We start from the raw sequence: 19,186 nt of genomic DNA, 5'->3' as shown, positions 1-19,186 counted from the left end.
GACTACAATGTGAAATTAAGACGTTATTCTGGTTTTTGACGTCAAACTGCAAATAAATTAACGAGGGCCTGTGTAAACCAGACTACTTCTTTTTATGAAAACTGAAAGTTTCGTTTTGTTTTTTAAAACCGTGATAGCTCATTGGATATGACCATACTTGTACGTATGTTTCTGTGATCATAGGCAGAGGTTAGAGGTCATATCCACTGGGCTATCACGGCTCGTATATATAAGAGTTTTATCTATTATTGTAATGTATATTTGTAGGCATATATTTGTATCAGAAATGAGGAGATCCGCAGAAGAACCAAAGTCACTGACATAGCTCAGCGAGTCGCGAAGCTGAAATGGCAATGGTCAGGCCACATAGTTCGAAGAGCCGATGGTCGTTGGGGTCCCAAGGTGCTGGAATGGCGACCCCCGCACGGGAAAGCGCAGTGTTGGTCGGGACCCCCCCCCCCCTCCCCAGGTGGACTGAGAACATTAAGGTGGTTGCAGGGAGCCGCTGGATGTTCGCGGCTTAAGATCGTTTTGTTTGGAAGTCCATGCAAGAGGCCTAGAATTGGTCAACCGTCAATAAAATAAATAATATAGATAAGATAAGCATATAGATCAGCATAAGCTGACAATCTTCAGCTTATGCTGAAGCTTCAAGGCTCAATTCAGTCGTCATAATATGAGGTGTATCTAACTATCGCAGGCTATTAGTTCACCATGTCAACAGTACATTTCAGCCTGTAATTACACCGATAACCTTCAGACCGGAACAGTAATTGTATCATCTATATCTATATATACTTATAATAAAACTGGTCGAATTCTATACATTTATTCGCAATTTAAGATTTTACATATACCATATGTAACACCAAACGTTACCGTGGCATAACGGACGCCAGCGCCATCGTGAATATACTTATAATACGAATTCTGTACATTTTGTACATTGAAGATATTTTAAATTTTTTTGTTGGGGGGCATTATATAATCGATACTACAGCTAAAAATATTTTTTTCAGATTTTTTGTCTGTCTGTCCGTATTTTTTTGTTATTCGGGCATCACGCTAAAACTACTGAATGAATTCAAATAAAACTTGGTACGGTTTAAGACCATAATACGGAGAAGGTTATAGAATACTTTTAAATTCAACCCCTAAAGTGGTGAAATAGGGCTTGAAAGTTTGCATTGATTTTCACGCGGACAAAATCGCGGGCGTCCGCTAGTAAAAAATAATATAATAGCCATAAAGTTAGGAGAAATACCTAAGCAAGGGATAGGTTTCTCTATGCAGTATGTACTTCATTACTCGACGCGCAAAAGGAATGGCCCGCGGCGTTCTCCCGTTTACCTGCTACATTTGTCTAGGGTTGTCAGTACAGAAAAATAAAATGTTTAACTACCCGCATTGACCGATTATTTTTGCTGTGGTCAAATTCAGAAAGAGTATTTGTGCCAGTGCTCGAGTCAAGTAATTTAGGAATATATAGCTTCAGTTTAGTTTGGTTTAGACTAGAGCCTGGTTTGTTACCTCCCAGTATCTATAGACATATTTTCTAAAGATTTTGAAAGGAGACTCTTGTACATTATCATTAAAATTTAAAAAATACAAGGATTTTATTAAAATCTAAACAAGTGAATAAATTTAACTAAATAAAAAGAAATTAATTAAATTAACCCGCCCGCTGTGTGACTCTGAGGCCTTCTTATGAGGCCCATAGTTAGCGACCAAGTCTCGAAACCATAGGTCATCACTGGCAACACGCACTGTTAGACTTTTGTCTTCAGGCACTGAGGAATTTCCAATTACCGTTCTCGTAGCATATTATTGGCAACCCTTCTTCTTTTTTAAGTCCCATCTCTTATACGGAGGTTGATGATGCATTTTTGCATCTTTGCACACTATCGTCATCAATTCATATTCGGCTCACTGCTGAGCTCGAGTCTCCTCTCAGAATGAGAGGGGTTAGGCCTATAGTCCACCACGCTGGCCTAATGCAAATTGGAAAACTTTACACACGCAGAGAATTCAGAAAGTTCTCTGATAGGTATGCAGGTTTCCTCACGATGTTTTTCTTCACCGTTTGAAACAAGTGATATTTAATTTCTTAAAATGCATACAACTGAAAAGTTGGAGGTGCATGCCCCGGTCTGGATTCGAAACCAAACCTTCCGGAATCGGAGGCAAAGGTCATATCCACTGGGCTATCATGGATGTACCGTACTCGTAGCATATTATTGGCAGCCCTTCTTCTTTTTCTAAGTGCCATCTCTTCTACGGCGGTTGATGATGCATTTTTGCTTCTATGGAGTGCACGCCACTGACTTCTAACTAACAGAGGGCCTAGTGGCAGTTTGATACTGTTACTATCGCGTTAACGTAAGCGCGAATTTCTAAGGAATTAAAACAGTACCATCTAGTGGCACTACTGCACAACTGTTTCAATTCCATATAAATTCGCGTTTACGTCAACGCGATAGTAACAGTATGAAAATATTGAAAACTCCCACTAGGCACACAGAAGGCAGCCCTGCAGTGCAATAAAGTTCCCGCAAGTAAAAACTGTTTACGAGCCAACCGACACAGTCCGCAATTCTCGTTGGCACTCCACAAAAGCCTTTACTTTATTCCGTATTATTAACTTTATGAGAAATTATTTCATAACCTTAACTACAGTGTGACTGCAGTAAGCTAATTTTAGTAGTTATCATCGTTCAACAGACGTCCATTGCAGTACATAGATAATAATAATAATAATAATAATAATAAAACTCATTTATTTATTTATTTATTTCTATTTATTTATTTTTATTTATTTATTATTCAACAAACAACACATTTAAATTAAGCCTAACCATAGTGCAACACAAACCACAGTCGGTTTTACTGTGCACTGGTTATTATTGCATAATACAATATTTAGGAACAAACAGAACATTATTAACAAACAGAAGAAGATAAATAAACAGATTAACAAACAGAAGAGGATAAATACCAAGAATAACTCAGCTTAAGACTGGACAGAAATAGTTAAAACTAAATTAACTTAAAAATTAAGATAATTATAACTAAACAAAAAACACGACTGCACTTCTGGGCAAATAGTGCCTCCCGATGTACAGCCTCTATGTTATTCCATTCAATTTATTCTGTATACGTATAGTCTACCTGATGCCTCAGCATGGTGCTGCAGTGTTTGCAACTGCAACGCTGATTATAGATAGAGCTTTTCTAAGGACTTCCAAACATCACGATCCTGAACCGCCTGCCTCCAGCGATTCCCTGCGACTGGCTTGATGTCGTCAGTTCACCTGGTGGGGGGTCGACCAACACTGCGTTTTCTAGTGCGGGTCGCCATTGAGATCCCAACGTCTATCGGCTCTTCAAACCGTGTGCCCTACCCGCGCCGGGCATCATTTATCATTATCAGCCTATTTTAATGGCTCACTACAGTGTTAGGCCTCCCTCCTTATAGAAGAGGGAATATGAAGCTTAGACCACCACTCTGCTCCTATACGGGTTGGCGGGGACTTCGAGTTCCCAAAGTGCTGCAATGGCGACCCCACACTAGAAAGCGTAGTGCTGGTCGCCCTGCAAAGTGAGTCGCAATGATTCGCTGGATGCAGGCCGCTCAGGATCGTGATGTTTGAAAGTCCCTACAAAAGGCCTATGTCCTGCAGTGGACGTCCATCGGCTGATATGATGATTATATAATGATTTATTTACTTTGCTGTCCTCCGCGAAAAGCCGACGCAACCACGCGACAACGTCACCCAGGTCCGACAAAATACTCTCTACGTACGATTCACCCCGAAACCGGAGCATCCTCAGGATTGAATTGACGTTGTCGCATGGGTTCGTCGGCTTTTCGCGGATGACAGCAAAGTAAATAAATCATTATATAATCATGATTAACTTCCGCAAAGTAACGCCTGCTTCTATCTGCTACGATGATGATGATGGAATTCCGGTACCTATGATAATAATAACCGGGGCCGATGGCTTAACATGTTCTGCGTAACATTTGCCAAGAAGCCTGTTTACTCTTATTAAGATATTCATACTGTAGGTTGTAGGGAAATGAAGAATTCTTAACATTCATGTCAAGAAAACAGTGCAAGACGGAGTCGTCCACATTTGACGCGAGTAACAATAACTTCTGCGTCAAACAATAGAAACATTCTGAGGCGAAACAATTTCACGGAGATTCCTGATCCGCAGATTTATGCAACATTTGTACCGAGCTCCCTACACTCCGATACTGGGGTGGGCTGTGGCCACGACATGAGCGGAGCGAGCTTGTTTAGTTAAGCTTGTTTTTTTTTGACCCCGACACGGAAGAAGAGGTAAGTAGTTTGACCACCATGTCTATCTATTGCACTATACCCCTGATTTTGGTGATCTGATTTGGATGCGGTGTTTCTATTTTTTCAAAACTGGTTTCTCTGCGATATCATTATGGGGCGGGCTGTGACCATGTCATGAGCGAGCGGGCTTGTTTAGCTTTCTAAAGTTTGTATATTTGTTCAAGGTTTGTTCGTTATGGTTCATAATTCGCTTAAGAAGTACAGGCAGGAGACGCCGATGTGCGATGTGGTAGTGTAGTAGGTGAGAAATTGTTAAAATCCCTTTTCGGTCTATACGTAATCAAAAAAGACATGCATAAACATGTATAATTCAGATACAGATAAGTGTAAAATATTATAAGAAGAAAGAAAGAAAGAAATTTATTTTATTTGGACACACACACACACATAATAAATATATTTAAAGATAAATTTCGTGGTAACCCTTTGCTAGAGAAATAACTTAATGGAAACCACATAACTTTCCCTAAACATGTGATATTGAACAGGATATTTCGAAGAGTTGTCATAAAGGTTAAATGGCGATTGGATACATGATTTTTCATATTATGCCGAGGCATAGTCAATGGCACAAATAAAAAACAATCGCTGGCACAGGCTGCATAACTAATTATTATCAATCTTTGTGAGGATCGTAAAACAAACGAAAATTTCAAGTTAAAGCTTTTAACAAGAATCGCTCCGCTTGTAACTTGGGTCTCACCCAAAATCCTCCGCGGATAAAGCTGCTAGGTAATCCACTGTTTCCTACGGGATGGTCCACGCAATTGTATAGGGTGTTCCCGAAACAAAGAGAAATATGTCGCTCGCACGCGCTGCCTTGCATAGTAAAAAATAGGTTGAGTTTCAATAAACAAAAACAATGTCATATGCTTTATAGACAATATGTCGCTATATTCCGCGTATACTATTGCTGGTTTAAAAAGAAATAGTTGATTATGAAACGATGGCATATTGCGGGTTTCTAAAACTTATGTGTAAATTATGTAAGACTAGCGAATACCCGCGACTCTGTCCGCGTGGAATTCAGTTTTTCACAAAACCTGCGGGAACCATGGCCTGTTCCGTGAAAGTAGCCTATGTGTTTATCCAGAGTAAAATTTATTTTTATTCGAAATTTTAGCCAAATCGCTTTAGTAGCCGCAGCGTAAAGGAGGAACAAACTTACACACTTACACATAATTCATAATTCTTTATTTGCAAATTGTTAAGTACAGATCTTGATATAAATGTTGGCATACAATTTGCTACAAAATAGCATGCAAATTTAAAAATAATCTTATAACTAAATTACATTGTCTATAATACACTATAATTATTGAAATTTACTTAATGACAATGATGTTAAAATTATTAATTTATTATTATGTCCGTTATACGTTAATTATTATTGTTTGTCAGTTAAATAGTCTTTGATAGTGTAATACCGTTTTTACACACAAACTTTCGCCTTTATAATATTAGTTTGATTAAGGAAGTAAGGTTAAGAAACTACACATTTAAGAGATCTATTATCCTACTTTAAACAACAAATAATTTTATTTATTTTTTTTCTTTGGTGTTACTACCATGTTCTTACCTTCAACCACCTTTAATTATGATGAGTTTATTTGTTGTTCTTTTTTAACAATATTATAGACTTAAGTCGGCTTAGGTTAAGTTTAATCCCAACAAAAAGGCCTATATTCAGCCTATGACTGACCCATCTGACTGCCTCCGTGGCGCAGTGGTATGCGCGGTGGATTTACAAGACGGAGGTTCTGGGTTCGATCCCCGGCTGGGCAGATTGAGATTTTCTTAATTTGTCCAAGTCTGGCTGGTGGGAGACTTCGGCCGTGGTTAGTTACCACCCTACCGGCAAAGACGTACCGCCAAGCATTTAGCGTTCCGGTACGATGCCGTGTAGAAACCGAAAGGGGTGTGGATTTTCAACCTCCTCCTTACAAGTTAGCCCGCTTCCATCTTAGACTGCATCATCACTTACCATCAGGTGAGATTGTAGTTAAGGGCTAACTTGTAAAGAATAAAAAAAAATATGATGATGATTATAATTTAAATAAAACAGAACTCATTTCGTTATATTCCGTTGTATATACGACAATAGATTTGCTGTATTCTCCAAAATGTCTCAACTAAAAACGGTTAAAACTGATTTATCGTGTTTAAATAAATAATTTGACTTCTAAGCTGAGAAAAAAGCCGCCTTGCACGCCAAGATAAGCGGGATCTCCTTATAAATTATTTATTAACTGTTCCCCGACACTTCTCTTGTTACGGAGCGCTTTGTTCGAGAATTTTATTCTTAAAAACCGGCAAACGAAATGAGAAATATTTTTGCCTGCGGTGACCATGCTTCTCTAATAACATAAACAATGATTAATACTTTATTTTCAAGAACAACATATTAATTAAAATAAATTAAAATTGGTCCATGCCTGGTGACTCAAGAACTGGCGCTTATTTGGCCTAAAGGTTAAGCCTTGCTATACAGAGATAGCGCTAGCTTATTGGGTACCTTGCCTGTGGGTGAACAATTAGATGGTGTGTATTTCTTATAATTATTTTATTTATTATAAACTAGCGGATGCCCGCGACTTTGTCTGCGTGGAATTCAGTTTTCCATCCCGCGGTAACCATGGATTTTTCCGGAATGAAAATTAACCTATGTGTTAATTCAGAGTAAAATCTATTTCCATTCGAAATTTCAGCCAAATCGCTTCAGTAGCTGCAGCGTAAAAGAGGAACAAACATACTTACACACACAAACTTTCGCCTTTATAATATTAGTGTGATTAAATTTAATATGCTGTCAAGTAATTCTTAGTACAATGATAAATATTTTAATCGGTTTGTTACTAAAACATACAAACAAAAAAATTTGCTTATTTTACCTACAAACCGTATGAAATCAGATAAGAATTTCTAAAAATAGTTTTTTTTATTATTTGATGCACTTTTCTTTCATCACTTTAAATAAAAGTTTTCGTAATTTTTACTGTCTAATAAGTAGGTCAACTAATTAATTATTCAACTAGAATACGTTAATAATAAAATACGAATAATAAATAACGTTAGAAATGTACAAATGTTTAACAACAATAAAGGCTTATTTTATTTTTTGTTTTAATAAAATAAAATGTTATTTTTTACCACATTAAATAAATTTGGGACATGTCCCATTGTAGCCATAAATGTGGTCACCCTAACTCGGAGGCGTTTTGTATGACGTTGATAACAGATGTTTGGACGGACGGTTGCGAAACTTCTTTGAAATACAAGTGATATTAAATTCTTTAAAATGTCCTCTCTGGTTAGCGTTTTATTACTATGTTAAGCTTTATTATACAGGACTAGCGGACGCCCGCGACTTCGTCCGCATTAAACTCGATGTAAACTTTCAACTACACCTACCCTACTCTACCCCCTACCCTATCCTACCCTACTCTAACCCCTACCCTATTCCTATCCTACCCTACCCCTACCCTACCCTACCCCTACCTTTTCCTGAATTTTCTTTGCTATAAACCTCACGGAGTCCGAGCCTTTCCAACGAATGCAAAACCGTGGAAATCGGTTCGTACGTTCTGGAGTTATAGCGTCAGGAAGGAAAACCCGACTTATTTTTATATAGTAGAAAATATCAAACTAGCAATAATATAGTATACTTTATCTATATACTACCAGCCGCCTACGACTTCGTCTGTGTGGAAATCTGTGTAAACTTTCAACCCGTATATCACCCACTTTATGTTTATAATAGTCCAATATTCATTTTACAAAACTTTATCACAAAACAAACAACAAAATATTTTAAAAACTACAACGCCTTTTTAACCCTTTAGGGCTAAATGAAACATCTCGAATGTCATTATTTTTAGTATTTTTATCTTTACAAATGAGACTTGTAAAATGAAGGACTTTCCATACAAACTTCCAACCAATGTTTTCGCAACTAAAAGTACAATAGTTACAATACAAGTCAATATTGTATTGAGTTGTTTTTATGTCCTAGCTACAATAGTTACAATACAAGTCAATATTGTATTGAGTTGTTTTTATGTCCTAGCTACAATAGTTACAATACAAGTCAATATTGTATTGAGTTGTTTTTATGTCCTAGCTACAATAGTTACAATACAAGTCAATATTGTATTGAGTTGTTTTTATGTCCTAGCTACAATAGTTACAATACAAGTCAATATTGTATTGAGTTGTTTTTATGTCCTAGCTACAATAGTTACAATACAAGTCAATATTGTATTGAGTTGTTTTTATGTCCTAGCTACAATAGTTACAATACAAGTCAATATTGTATTGAGTTGTTTTTATGTCCTAGCTACAATAGTTACAATACAAGTCAATATTGTATTGAGTTGTTTTTATGTCCTAGCTACAATAGTTACAATACAAGTCAATATTGTATTGAGTTGTTTTTGTATGATTTTGCACGACTATTAAAATGTTCAATGTCGAATCAATTGAGATTGAAACGCATTTCTCTAACACTGTTTTGTGTAAAAGATCAGAGGGCCTAGTGGCAGTTTGATACTGTTACTATCGCGTTAACGTAAACGCGAATTTCTAAGGAATTGAAACAACGCCATCTAGTGGCACTACTGCAGAACTGTTTCAATTCCATATAAATTCGCGTTTACGTTAACGCGATAGTAAAAGTATAAAAATATTGAAACTCCCACTAGGCACACAGAGGGCCTAGTGGCAGTTTGATACTGTTACTATCGCGTCAACGTAAACGCAAATTACGCACACAGAAGTAAAAATTTGTATTTAGTAACGAAATCAATATAAATGAAAAACCCCTTGACACATCGCTATGTTCAAGATCTAGAGTATGATGATCTTCACAGTCCTGTCTACTGGATGATAAGTTTTTTTATATTAAATTGCATCATGTCAATAAATATATTTACTAATACCTAAAAGTTTTCAGTCCAGGATACGATTATGTTAATGTCCGGATACCAGGGATAAAATCAGCCCAGGGCCTGTACGCTGCCACGTCGATTCTCTTTCTACAATCGCAAACGCTTCGAAACTTAAAAAGTGTAAAAAATGTATACGTCATTTGCTATCGACACGTCACGTGATCGATATCGATCGGATTTGTCATTCCCATACATTTTTTTATCCTTGCATTTTAAAATAAATAATCGTAGGTCAGACTGTCGATATCGACGAGATATTGCAACTGGCACTCCGCACATCACTACGTAAGGTACTTCATGATATTTATCAATGAATATGTTTCATCATCATCATCATCATCATCGTCATCATCATCTACCCATATTCGTCTCATTGCTGAGCTCGAGTCTCCTCTCAGAATGCGAGGGATTAGGCCAATAGTCCACCATGCTGGCCCAATGCGGATTGGCAAACTTCACACACGCAGAGAATTAAGAAAATTCTCTGGTATGAAGGTTTCCTAGCGACGTTTTCCTTTACCGTTTGAAACACGTGATATTTAATTTCATAAAATGCACACAACTGAAAAGTTGGAAGTGCCATGCCCCGGACCTGATTCGAACCCACACCCTCCGGAATCGGAGGCAGAGGTCATATACTTGGCTATCACGGCTTTTTAAATGCTAAATATGTTTGGCTAGGTCATAATATAAGGGACAAAATTTAAGATCAATTTACAAAAGAAATATTTTTTATTTCGTAAATATTGATTTTAGAACAAATATTCCTTAGATACTTTTAATTAATTTTCTTTAAAGAATATAACTCTAGAGTTATGGGAAATCTACCAAGCACCCTGTATACTATAATTATGAATTTCATGTTCGCACGTTCCCATTATCCACGGTTAAATTGCCGTACCCGAGAACGTAATGTAGCGAGATAAAAAAATAATATTACAAAAAATTCATACAATACTATAGTGTATTCATAGCACAACATGTTAGACCAGTTGACGTGTATTTTACTTCCTCTTTGCTTGGTGAGTTTTTTTTTAACGCCTAGGTACGTACCTAAACCGGAAAAACATATATTAATTTTATATAAGAAACCGTATGTATAAAATAAAGGAGATGGTCCATTTCTGGTCCACTCTTGTAACCCGTATCATTAAAATTTAAAAATACAAGGATTTTATAGAAAATTTTAAAAGGGAATAAATGTAACTAAATAAAAAGGAATAAATAAAATAAAATCTCAAGTTTTTGAGTTATATCAAGATGGCGCCCATAGAGCAACTATGACATGACAATTGACAGCAAACGTCAAATCGATTACTGCATTGAAAACGTCATCAATCCGCCATTATTACCCTTATTATTGTTGCATTTCTTGGGAGATAATGAATATTATTTCCAAAGAAATAAATTAAATTCGTAGATCTGATAATCAAAATATTAAAAAAAAAATATCTTCTTTTATTTCCGCTAGGGTACAATGACTGATCCTGGGCTCCATATAATTTTGGACCATCTCCTTTAAATTAATTCTTACGGTTTCCCGAGACCTGGGCGTTATCTATAGAGTATAGATAAGAAGAATAAGAAAGCTCAAAGTCACTCAGCGGGTGATGGAGCGAGCTTGGAGTTTTGTTGATCGGATCAGAGATAAGGAGAACCACAGAAGAACCAAAGTCAATGCCATAGCTCAGCGAGTCGCGAAGCAGAAGTGGCAAAGAGCAAAGCATACAGTTCGAAGTGGACGTTGGGGTCCCAAGGTGCTGGATAGCGCCCGCACCAAAAAGCGCAGTGTGTACTAACCAGACCACCTACGACCCCCCACTAGGTGGACCAAGTAGTATTACAAATAGGAAACATGTTTTTTTATGAATATAGGCGTCGATGGACTTACGGCCAGTTTCTTCATGGCAAATAACAGTCAAAGTAACGTCATAAATCTAAAGTGACGGTATTGTTCACTGAAAAATAAAGTCTTCTTTACTATTTACAGTTACTTTAGCTTTACATGAAGAAACTGGCTGTTGAACATGTAGAAAAAGCTATTCCCAAGGGATAGAAAAAAAGGTTTACTCTTACTGTAGCCAAAAAAAAAAGAAAATTTATCTTACAACTTCACTATCTTGTAGTCTTCTTTTCAGCTTTTCAGCATAACAATAGCACTAAACGACACGAACTTCGGATTTGACAGAATCATGGACCTGACGAAAAACTATTTCACCAAAGTTTTCCATATTTAACAAAAAAAAACTCTATTTAAGCATTAAATTAATATTTTTACATAGAGTATTTCATTTTACGAGTGACCTTTAAAACCAATCCATACTTCTCTATATACTAATAACCTTTGACACCTATATATATGGACCTGTGGCATTTTACGTCAAATTTGGTCAAGTATTTATTTTTTTAAAGAATAAACAAAATTTTTTCGTAACCTCTCTAACTTAAAGAAAGCTACCTTAATGGAGCGAGATAGATAATTTTTTTGTCATTGCGTAAAGAGGTTAGACATATTTTACATGACAACATCAATTATGTCAGTTGCGACCAAATTATCTTTTGATTTTGGTGACCCAAAATGGCTATTGTTGTGGTTCCGGCGTAACGGTATTCGAAATATTACGGAAATAATAACCAATAGCTTGTGAATCGTAAAATAAATTAAATATTATACAATGGTGAAGTGTGCAGTTGTTGCCTGTACCAACAAAACCCAATCAAAACTAGCGGGAATTTCATTTCACAAGTAAGTACTAAAATCTTTGATTTTTCTGTTGATATTGAGTATTTTAAAGGTATTTTTTTATTAATTAGGCCCATTGACTAATTCAAAGCCTTACGTGGTTTTATGGGCAATCCTTTAAAGAATTGAATTATTTCACGAGCTTTGGTTTGACCGTATACGTAGTGTTGGGAAAGTATTGTTTACAATATCGATGAATAGTGAACAATTATTTTGTTTCGCTATATCGTCACGCGTCTCCTTGACATTTGCATATAAAAACAAAAACGTAAATTGATATAATAATCAATAAAAAATACTCCATCTTATTTCTTTAGTTTTTAAAATATTTAGAAACAATTAACGCTATTTTTCTTGAATAATATTGAAAATTACTGATGCGACGGTTCGTATCGTACTGACAAGAAAACGTATTCGTTTTTGAATTTCATATTCGTAGCGGGTATGACACCGTCATGTTCCGTACGCTCCATCTGTATATTATTGATTAATCTGTGTTAAATACAAAACACTTTAATGAGAAAATCAATTGTATGGAATTTTATATTATAATAATGTAAGACAGAATTTAAAATGTTTCATTTTAGTAAACATAATATTTTGTATAATTTTATATCGAGTGCTTAATATCGATAAAACAGCCCTAGCTCAATTTGGTGACCAAACATGGTTACCGGAAGCCTCAAAAATAATTACTTGTCACATCCTCTATTATCTATGTATCTAAGCTAATAACAATCTATACTAATATTATAAAACTGAAGAGTTTGTTTGTTTGTTTGGTTGAACGCGTTAATCTCAGAAACTACTGGTCCGATTTAAAAAATTATTTGAGTGATAAATAGCCCATTTATCGAGGAAGGCTTTATATATTATCCCCGTATTCCTACAGGAACGAAAACCACGAAGGTGAAACCGCCTTTCATAAATGTCACCGCCTCGATAAATGGGCTATCTAACACTGAAAGAATTTTTCAAATAAGACCAGTAGTTCCTGAGATTAGCGCGTTCAATCAAACAAACAAACAAACTCTTAAGCTTTATATATTAGTATAGATAGCGAGTGAATTGAATGAGCAAATCACCAGCAGTTCGGATTTTCTACTATCTAATATCTAGTTAAGGCAAAGTCCGCGTAGAAATCCAATATCATACAAGTACCCTCATGTTACATACTCGATTTGTGTCAAAGTGTCACAAAAGCTTGCCTTTCTCACGAGTATTTGGTGTAAGTGAATTTAACTAAGTTTTGACGAGTCGGGACGTGTCGGGACATGTCGGGACTCGTCGGGGCGGTTAGTTAGCTAATCCAACTAAGCCAAGTCGGGACCGGAGTTTAACATTGAGATGTCTGGAGAACTTGGTAATTGGTTGAAGTGGGCCTAATTTTATTTAATTCTTTACACTTGTTCTGTTACGGTAAATTAGATCTTTGTAGTTATTTCTATGAAGAATACTTTCACCCACGTGGTTCCCAATCCTGTGAAATCATAAATAACGTAGCTTTCTATCGGTAAAGTAGGTAAGTAAGTCATATTCAAAATCGGTTTAGTAGATACAGAAATTACCTCTAAAATACCACAAACTTTACCTTTTTTAAAGACTAAAACGTAAATTTTGACGGCCTCCGTGGCGCAGCGCAAATATACGTGGTGGATTTATTAGACGGAGGTCCTGGATTCGATCCCGGTAGGGCTGATTGGGGTTTTCTTAATTGGTCCAGGTCTGGCTGGTGGGAGGCTTTGGCCGTGGCTAGTTACCACCCTACCGGCAAAAACGTATCGCCAAACGATTTAGCGTTCCGGTACAATGTCGTGTAGAGACCGAAGCCCGTCTCCATCCTAGATTGCAACATCACTTACCATCAGATTGTAAGCGAGGCAGTAATAATTGAGACGAAGGCTAACTTGTAAAGAATAACAAAAAAGAAGTAGAATAACGAAAGTAGATGACCTAGACAATAAAAACCGTAGACAAAGAAGATACAAATCTCAGTGTAGACAGATGAATTTCACAGATAAAGTAGGCATCTATACGATAACTAATCTGTGAGTATAACTTCTGTCAATATGATTATTTCAATTTCTTATTGTTTTTTATTATATTTCAATTTATTACTGAGTGATTTATTATTATGTATGTTTGAGGGTACAAGTCTACATTTTAAACATAAATGTTGAGGATGAATTAGATATAACAGTGGCTATGGAAACTCAGGCGTGGAGTATCTTATGGTGGTGTTTGTTTATCGTATGTATCTAACCATAAGAGACGTGATAGCTCAGTGGATATGACCTCTGCCTTCGATTCGATCATTAACAACCCTTATTGGGCTCGCTGCTGAGCTCGAGTCTCTTGTTAGAAAGGAGTTAGGCCAATAGTCCACCATGCTGGCCCAGTGCGGATTGGTAGACTTCACACACAGCGAATTCTCTGGTATGCAGGTTTCCTCACTATGTTTTTCCTTCACACGTGATATTTAATTTCTTAAAATGCACACAACTGAAAAGTTGGAGTATGCCTGGACCGGATTCGAACCCACACCCTCCGGAATCGGAGGCAGAGGTCATATCCACGGGACTATCACTGCTCTTAAAAAAGCTTTCACTTCTAAAAGAAATCTATGCTAATATTACAAAGCTGAAGAGTTTGTTTGTTTGTTTGATTCAACGCGCTAATCTCAGAAACTACTGGTCCGATTTAAAAAAATCTTTTAATGTTAGATAGCCCATTTATCGAGGAAGACTATAGGCTCTATATTACCCCCGTATCCCTACGGGGACGGGAACCACGCGGGTAAAACCGCGCGGCGTCTACTAGTAAAGTTTAAAAATAAAGCGAAGCTTGACAGAGTCTGCTAGTTTAATATGATTTGTGTTAAACTAAATAAAAACATAAAATATGATCTTGAAAAAATATCATAGCGGTTTACAAACACTACGAGTATGACAGACGACAAACCATACCCCGAGATGTCTCGTGAGGATAGCTGGATGGATACGCAAAGGCCACAGGAGTATACCGAAAAGTCCTGCCTACGCATTAATCCTACGAACAAAGAAATCAATCAAAGATTCTACGCTGTACTACCATTGTAAGTTCCAGGAAAGTATACTTACTATGTGTTATCGCCGCGTTGCAACGACTTGCGGTACGGACGGCTTCAGTGTGCTCGTGGCGTTCGAGCCGTCCACATCTCTTGTTGTGTAATTCTTTATGGGTTACTTGGGATAGGCGGGGAGAGTGACTTGAGTGGAAAAGGGGAGTGTTAGATATCTGTCAAAGGTGCCGTTAACCCTACACACATCGTTCACAAGTGCGTGACTTTTGAGTCGCCATGTCATAATGTTCGCCGGTGTACCATTGCGGCGAAGTAACATTTGATGCTGTATTATTTTATTCTGTTACCAACAAGCTGAACAAACAAGAAAACAAACAAACCAATCATAAATCTTCATAAAATATCGTAAAACTCAAGCTCAAGGTCAACGATCTTAGCTTGTCCCCGTTGTGGACAAATTAAACATGGATGTCGAATAAATAAAAACGTCGTAAAACGTTGCAGCAAACTTTTTTTTATAAAGTAATGATTTCATTGTTAAAGTAAAATTATCAAGATTTTTTTTAGATATAAGTAAATTGCCTGGTGGTTAAGGTAGGCCTGGGGCGGGGATGGACATTCCCCTTTAATGTTTCTGGCAAATAAATGATTCTGATTCTGATTCTGAGGAACAGGAAAATTGGTCATTTTTAAAAGAAATTATGTCAAAAAAATCCTGTAATCGCGAAGGTTTCGCTTACCATTACAACATTTAGATTTTACGCGTTTTCAATATTTCAGCTTCAAAAAGGACCTCTCAAACTCAGCATTCTTGAACAAGTTTAGAGCGACAGTGCGTGAGTTTTTAGAAGGCGATTCGCTGGACCAAGAGACAGCTGAGTACACAGCTGTGCTGACTCCACTCGTTCTACTGCAGAGCTATAGAGATGCCTGGTGTCTTTTGGAAAGGGTAAAAATGGTTTTTAGTGTGTAAATAAATATCAGCCGACCGAAGCTTCCCACCAGCCAGACCTGGACTTGTAGCCAAGTGGCACGTCGATTCTCTTACTACGATCGCAAACGCCTTGATTATTCTAAAATGTATAGCAATGACATTTGCTATCGACAGATCACGTGAAAAAGTTGTCGACCAGAGGGCCTAGTGCCATCTAGTGGCACTACTGCACAACTGTTTCAATTCCATATAAATTTGCGTTTACGTCAACGCGATAGTTACAGTATGAAAATATTGAAAATTCCCACTATGCACAAAGAAGGCCTAGTAGCAGTTTGATACTGATACTGTCGCGTTAACGTAAACGCGAATTTCTAAATAATTGAAACAGCGCCATCTAATGGCACTACTGCAGAAATGTTTCAATTCCTTAGAAATTCGCGTTTACGTTTACGCGATCGTCACAGTATTAAAACATTGAAAACTCCCACTAGGCGAGAGATAGAATTTAGATGAACGTAAGCCGTCCCAAAGAAAAGGAAATTCATACAGCTTGATATAAAATCATACATCTAGGTACAATACAATACAACATTGAATATGTATGGATTTTAAAGGTAACCCGGCGGGAATCAGCTTGCATGAACTCTTCGCCGCTGCTAACTTGAGACGTCGATTCTCTTTCTTCAAACATGTATGGAAATAACAGATCTGAGTGATTAGCAGAGGAAAAGCTCAATCGGTCCAACTGGGAATCGAAACCAGGACCTCCGTCTTGTAATAACAATTATGATGATGATACTTTGGTGTTTTCAGTTCCACCGAGCGCTGCGTCTGTATCAAATGTCTCATCCCACAGAAAAGCGCGCTTCGTTGAAATTGCTAAAGAAATTTAGAGCAGTGGATAAAAAGGTAGCTTACCGAAATGTTTATTTAAAAATATTTAAAACTAGCGGACGCCCGCGTTGAATTCAGTTTTTCACAAATCCCTCGGGAACCACGGATTTTTCCGGGATAAAAAGTAGCCTATGTGTTAATACAGGCTATAATATATCTTAATACCAAATTTCAGCTAATTCGGTTCAGTAGTTGAGGCGTGAAAGAGTAACATTCATATCATCAAAATCATCAGTTTTCGCAAATCTCGGGAAACCATGGTTTTTTTTCGGGATAAAAAGTAGCCTATGTGTTAATCCAGAGTAAAATCTATTTCCATTCCAAATTTCAGCTAAATCGCTTCAGTAGTAGCGGCGTTATAGAGTAACAAACATCCAAACATCCATACAAACTTTCGCGTTTATAATATTAGTAGGATTAATTTACATATTTAAAATTTAATAATTTTTTCTATCTTCGATTCGGAGAGCGTGGGTTCGAATCCGATCCGTGGCATGCACCTCCAACTTTTCAGTTGTGTGCATTTTAAGAAATTAAATATCACGTGTTACAAACGGTGAAGGAAAAAAAACATCATGAGGAAACCTATATACCTACCTGATTTTTTTTTTAATTCTCTACGTGTATGCCAATCTGCATTGGGCCAGCGTGGTGGACTATTGACCTAACCCCTTCCATTCTGACAAAAGACTCGAGTTCAGGAGTAAGCCGAATGTGGGTTGATAATGATGATGATGATGATATTAAATTGGAAAAATCCTTCTCTAACCTCATCATTAAACACGCTCACTGTTAAGCACGAGTCTCCTCAGGTTTTCTTAAAATGCACTCAAACTAAAAAGTTGGTCAAACAACTGATATCCCCGGATAGTATTCAAACGCCCTCCGAACCGAAGGCAGAAAAAAATATTTTCTGGGCTATCGCGGCTCTAACCTACCCTAGTTAAGAACCTTTTGCACGCCAATGCTTACACAGATTTTGATACAGGTCCGAATATTCGTCTCGCACCTACCAGGCTCAGCCGCTAACCAATCAACGACACCCGCCTTCGCCTTGCCAGAACCCGACGACGAACCAATTCATGACAAAGAAGATTTTCGCTTCTTTAAAGAGCTGGCAAAAAACTTCGATGGATAAAATATACGAGTAGATATTGTGTTTATTGTTTTATTTTAAACATTATTAGCAAGTAACACGTATCATCGACATAGCTCAGCGAGTCGCGAAGTTGAAGTGGGCAGGGAATATAGTTCGAAGAGCCGATGGTTGGGGTCCCAAGGTGCTGGAATGGCGACCCCGCGCCGGAAAGCGCAGGTTGGACCGAGGTCATAATGTTTGGAGGTCTATACAGGGTGCTCGGGAGTATTTCCCATAACTTCAAGGTGTTGACAAGACCACTTATAGGAAACGAACTGCATAACTAATATTTTATTACACGCCTTTATGAGACGAATATCTTAGCATTCCATGGATTCACCGTGCGGGTGCCGGGTCCATCGCGTGGTTGAGAGAAAAACGCCGAGCAGAGCCCTGAACTTGTGACTACAGGACTATCGTTGTATTTTAAAATACGTAAAACATTAAGACAATAAGGCTACGTCATTATTATAAAAATCCGTCTATAGAATACATTTAAAGATCTATTTACTGCGAAAATATTCATTTTAGAACACAAGTTCCTTGCACATTTTAAATTATTTTTTGTTAAAGAAAATAACATTCAATTATATGAATGAAAATGAATAATATTGTACATACGGCAATCAAAGTCACTGGACATTTTTAAAAATGCCGTAAAGACTCACTATCTGGTGCAGTAAGGACGATCTGTATCTATTATTTCTCTTCAATATGACTTTATATGTATTTATTAGTATATTTTGATATGTAATTTATTCATTATTGTAGGTATTTGTGTAATATTGTTTATGTATTAGGATATAAATTATTTGTATGTATGTGTATTACTAATACTATGGTTATTTTTGTTTTACGCCACCTGCTGATGTCCTTAAGTTTTCCTAAACCGCAGGTTGCCTGGAAGAAATCGCTACTTAGCGATAAGGCCGCCTTTTGTATGCTGATCTCTTCTTAATATGTTTTTATGTCACTTATATTTGTCTTTGTGGTGTGTAAATAAAGAATATCTATCTATCTATCTATCTATAACCCTAGAGTTATGGGAAATACTCCCGATCACCCTGTATAAGAGGCCTATGTCCAGTGGACGTCCATCG

General features: G+C 37.1%; 1 protein-coding gene across 1 annotated transcript; it reads left to right on the top strand.

Annotated features, from left to right (window-relative positions):
* Positions 1-15,001: 15,001 nt before the first annotated feature.
* LOC112050761 (uncharacterized) lies at positions 15,002-18,086 on the top strand. The gene is made up of 4 exons (XM_024089105.2): positions 15,002-15,150; positions 15,898-16,066; positions 16,868-16,963; positions 17,937-18,086. The coding sequence occupies exons 1-4, from the start codon at positions 15,002-15,004 to the stop codon at positions 18,084-18,086; spliced, it is 564 nt and encodes a 187-aa protein (XP_023944873.2).
* The last annotated feature ends 1,100 nt before the right edge of the window (positions 18,087-19,186 follow it).

This window comes from Bicyclus anynana, chromosome 23, assembly GCF_947172395.1.
Source record: "Bicyclus anynana chromosome 23, ilBicAnyn1.1, whole genome shotgun sequence".
Lineage (NCBI taxonomy): Eukaryota > Metazoa > Arthropoda > Insecta > Lepidoptera > Nymphalidae > Bicyclus > Bicyclus anynana.
Note: the sequence above shows the minus strand (reverse complement) of the source record. Positions and strands in the feature narration are given on the sequence as shown.

Bases quoted from the DNA above. Each gene is read 5' to 3' on its own strand.
- LOC112050761 (XM_024089105.2), top strand. From the start codon at position 15,002: ATGACAGACGACAAACCATACCCCGAGATGTCTCGTGAGGATAGCTGG. The intron at 15,151-15,897 runs GTAAGTTCCAGG...TCAATATTTCAG, and splicing joins TTCTACGCTGTACTACCATT to CTTCAAAAAGGACCTCTCAA. The intron at 16,067-16,867 runs GTAAAAATGGTT...TGGTGTTTTCAG, and splicing joins CCTGGTGTCTTTTGGAAAGG to TTCCACCGAGCGCTGCGTCT.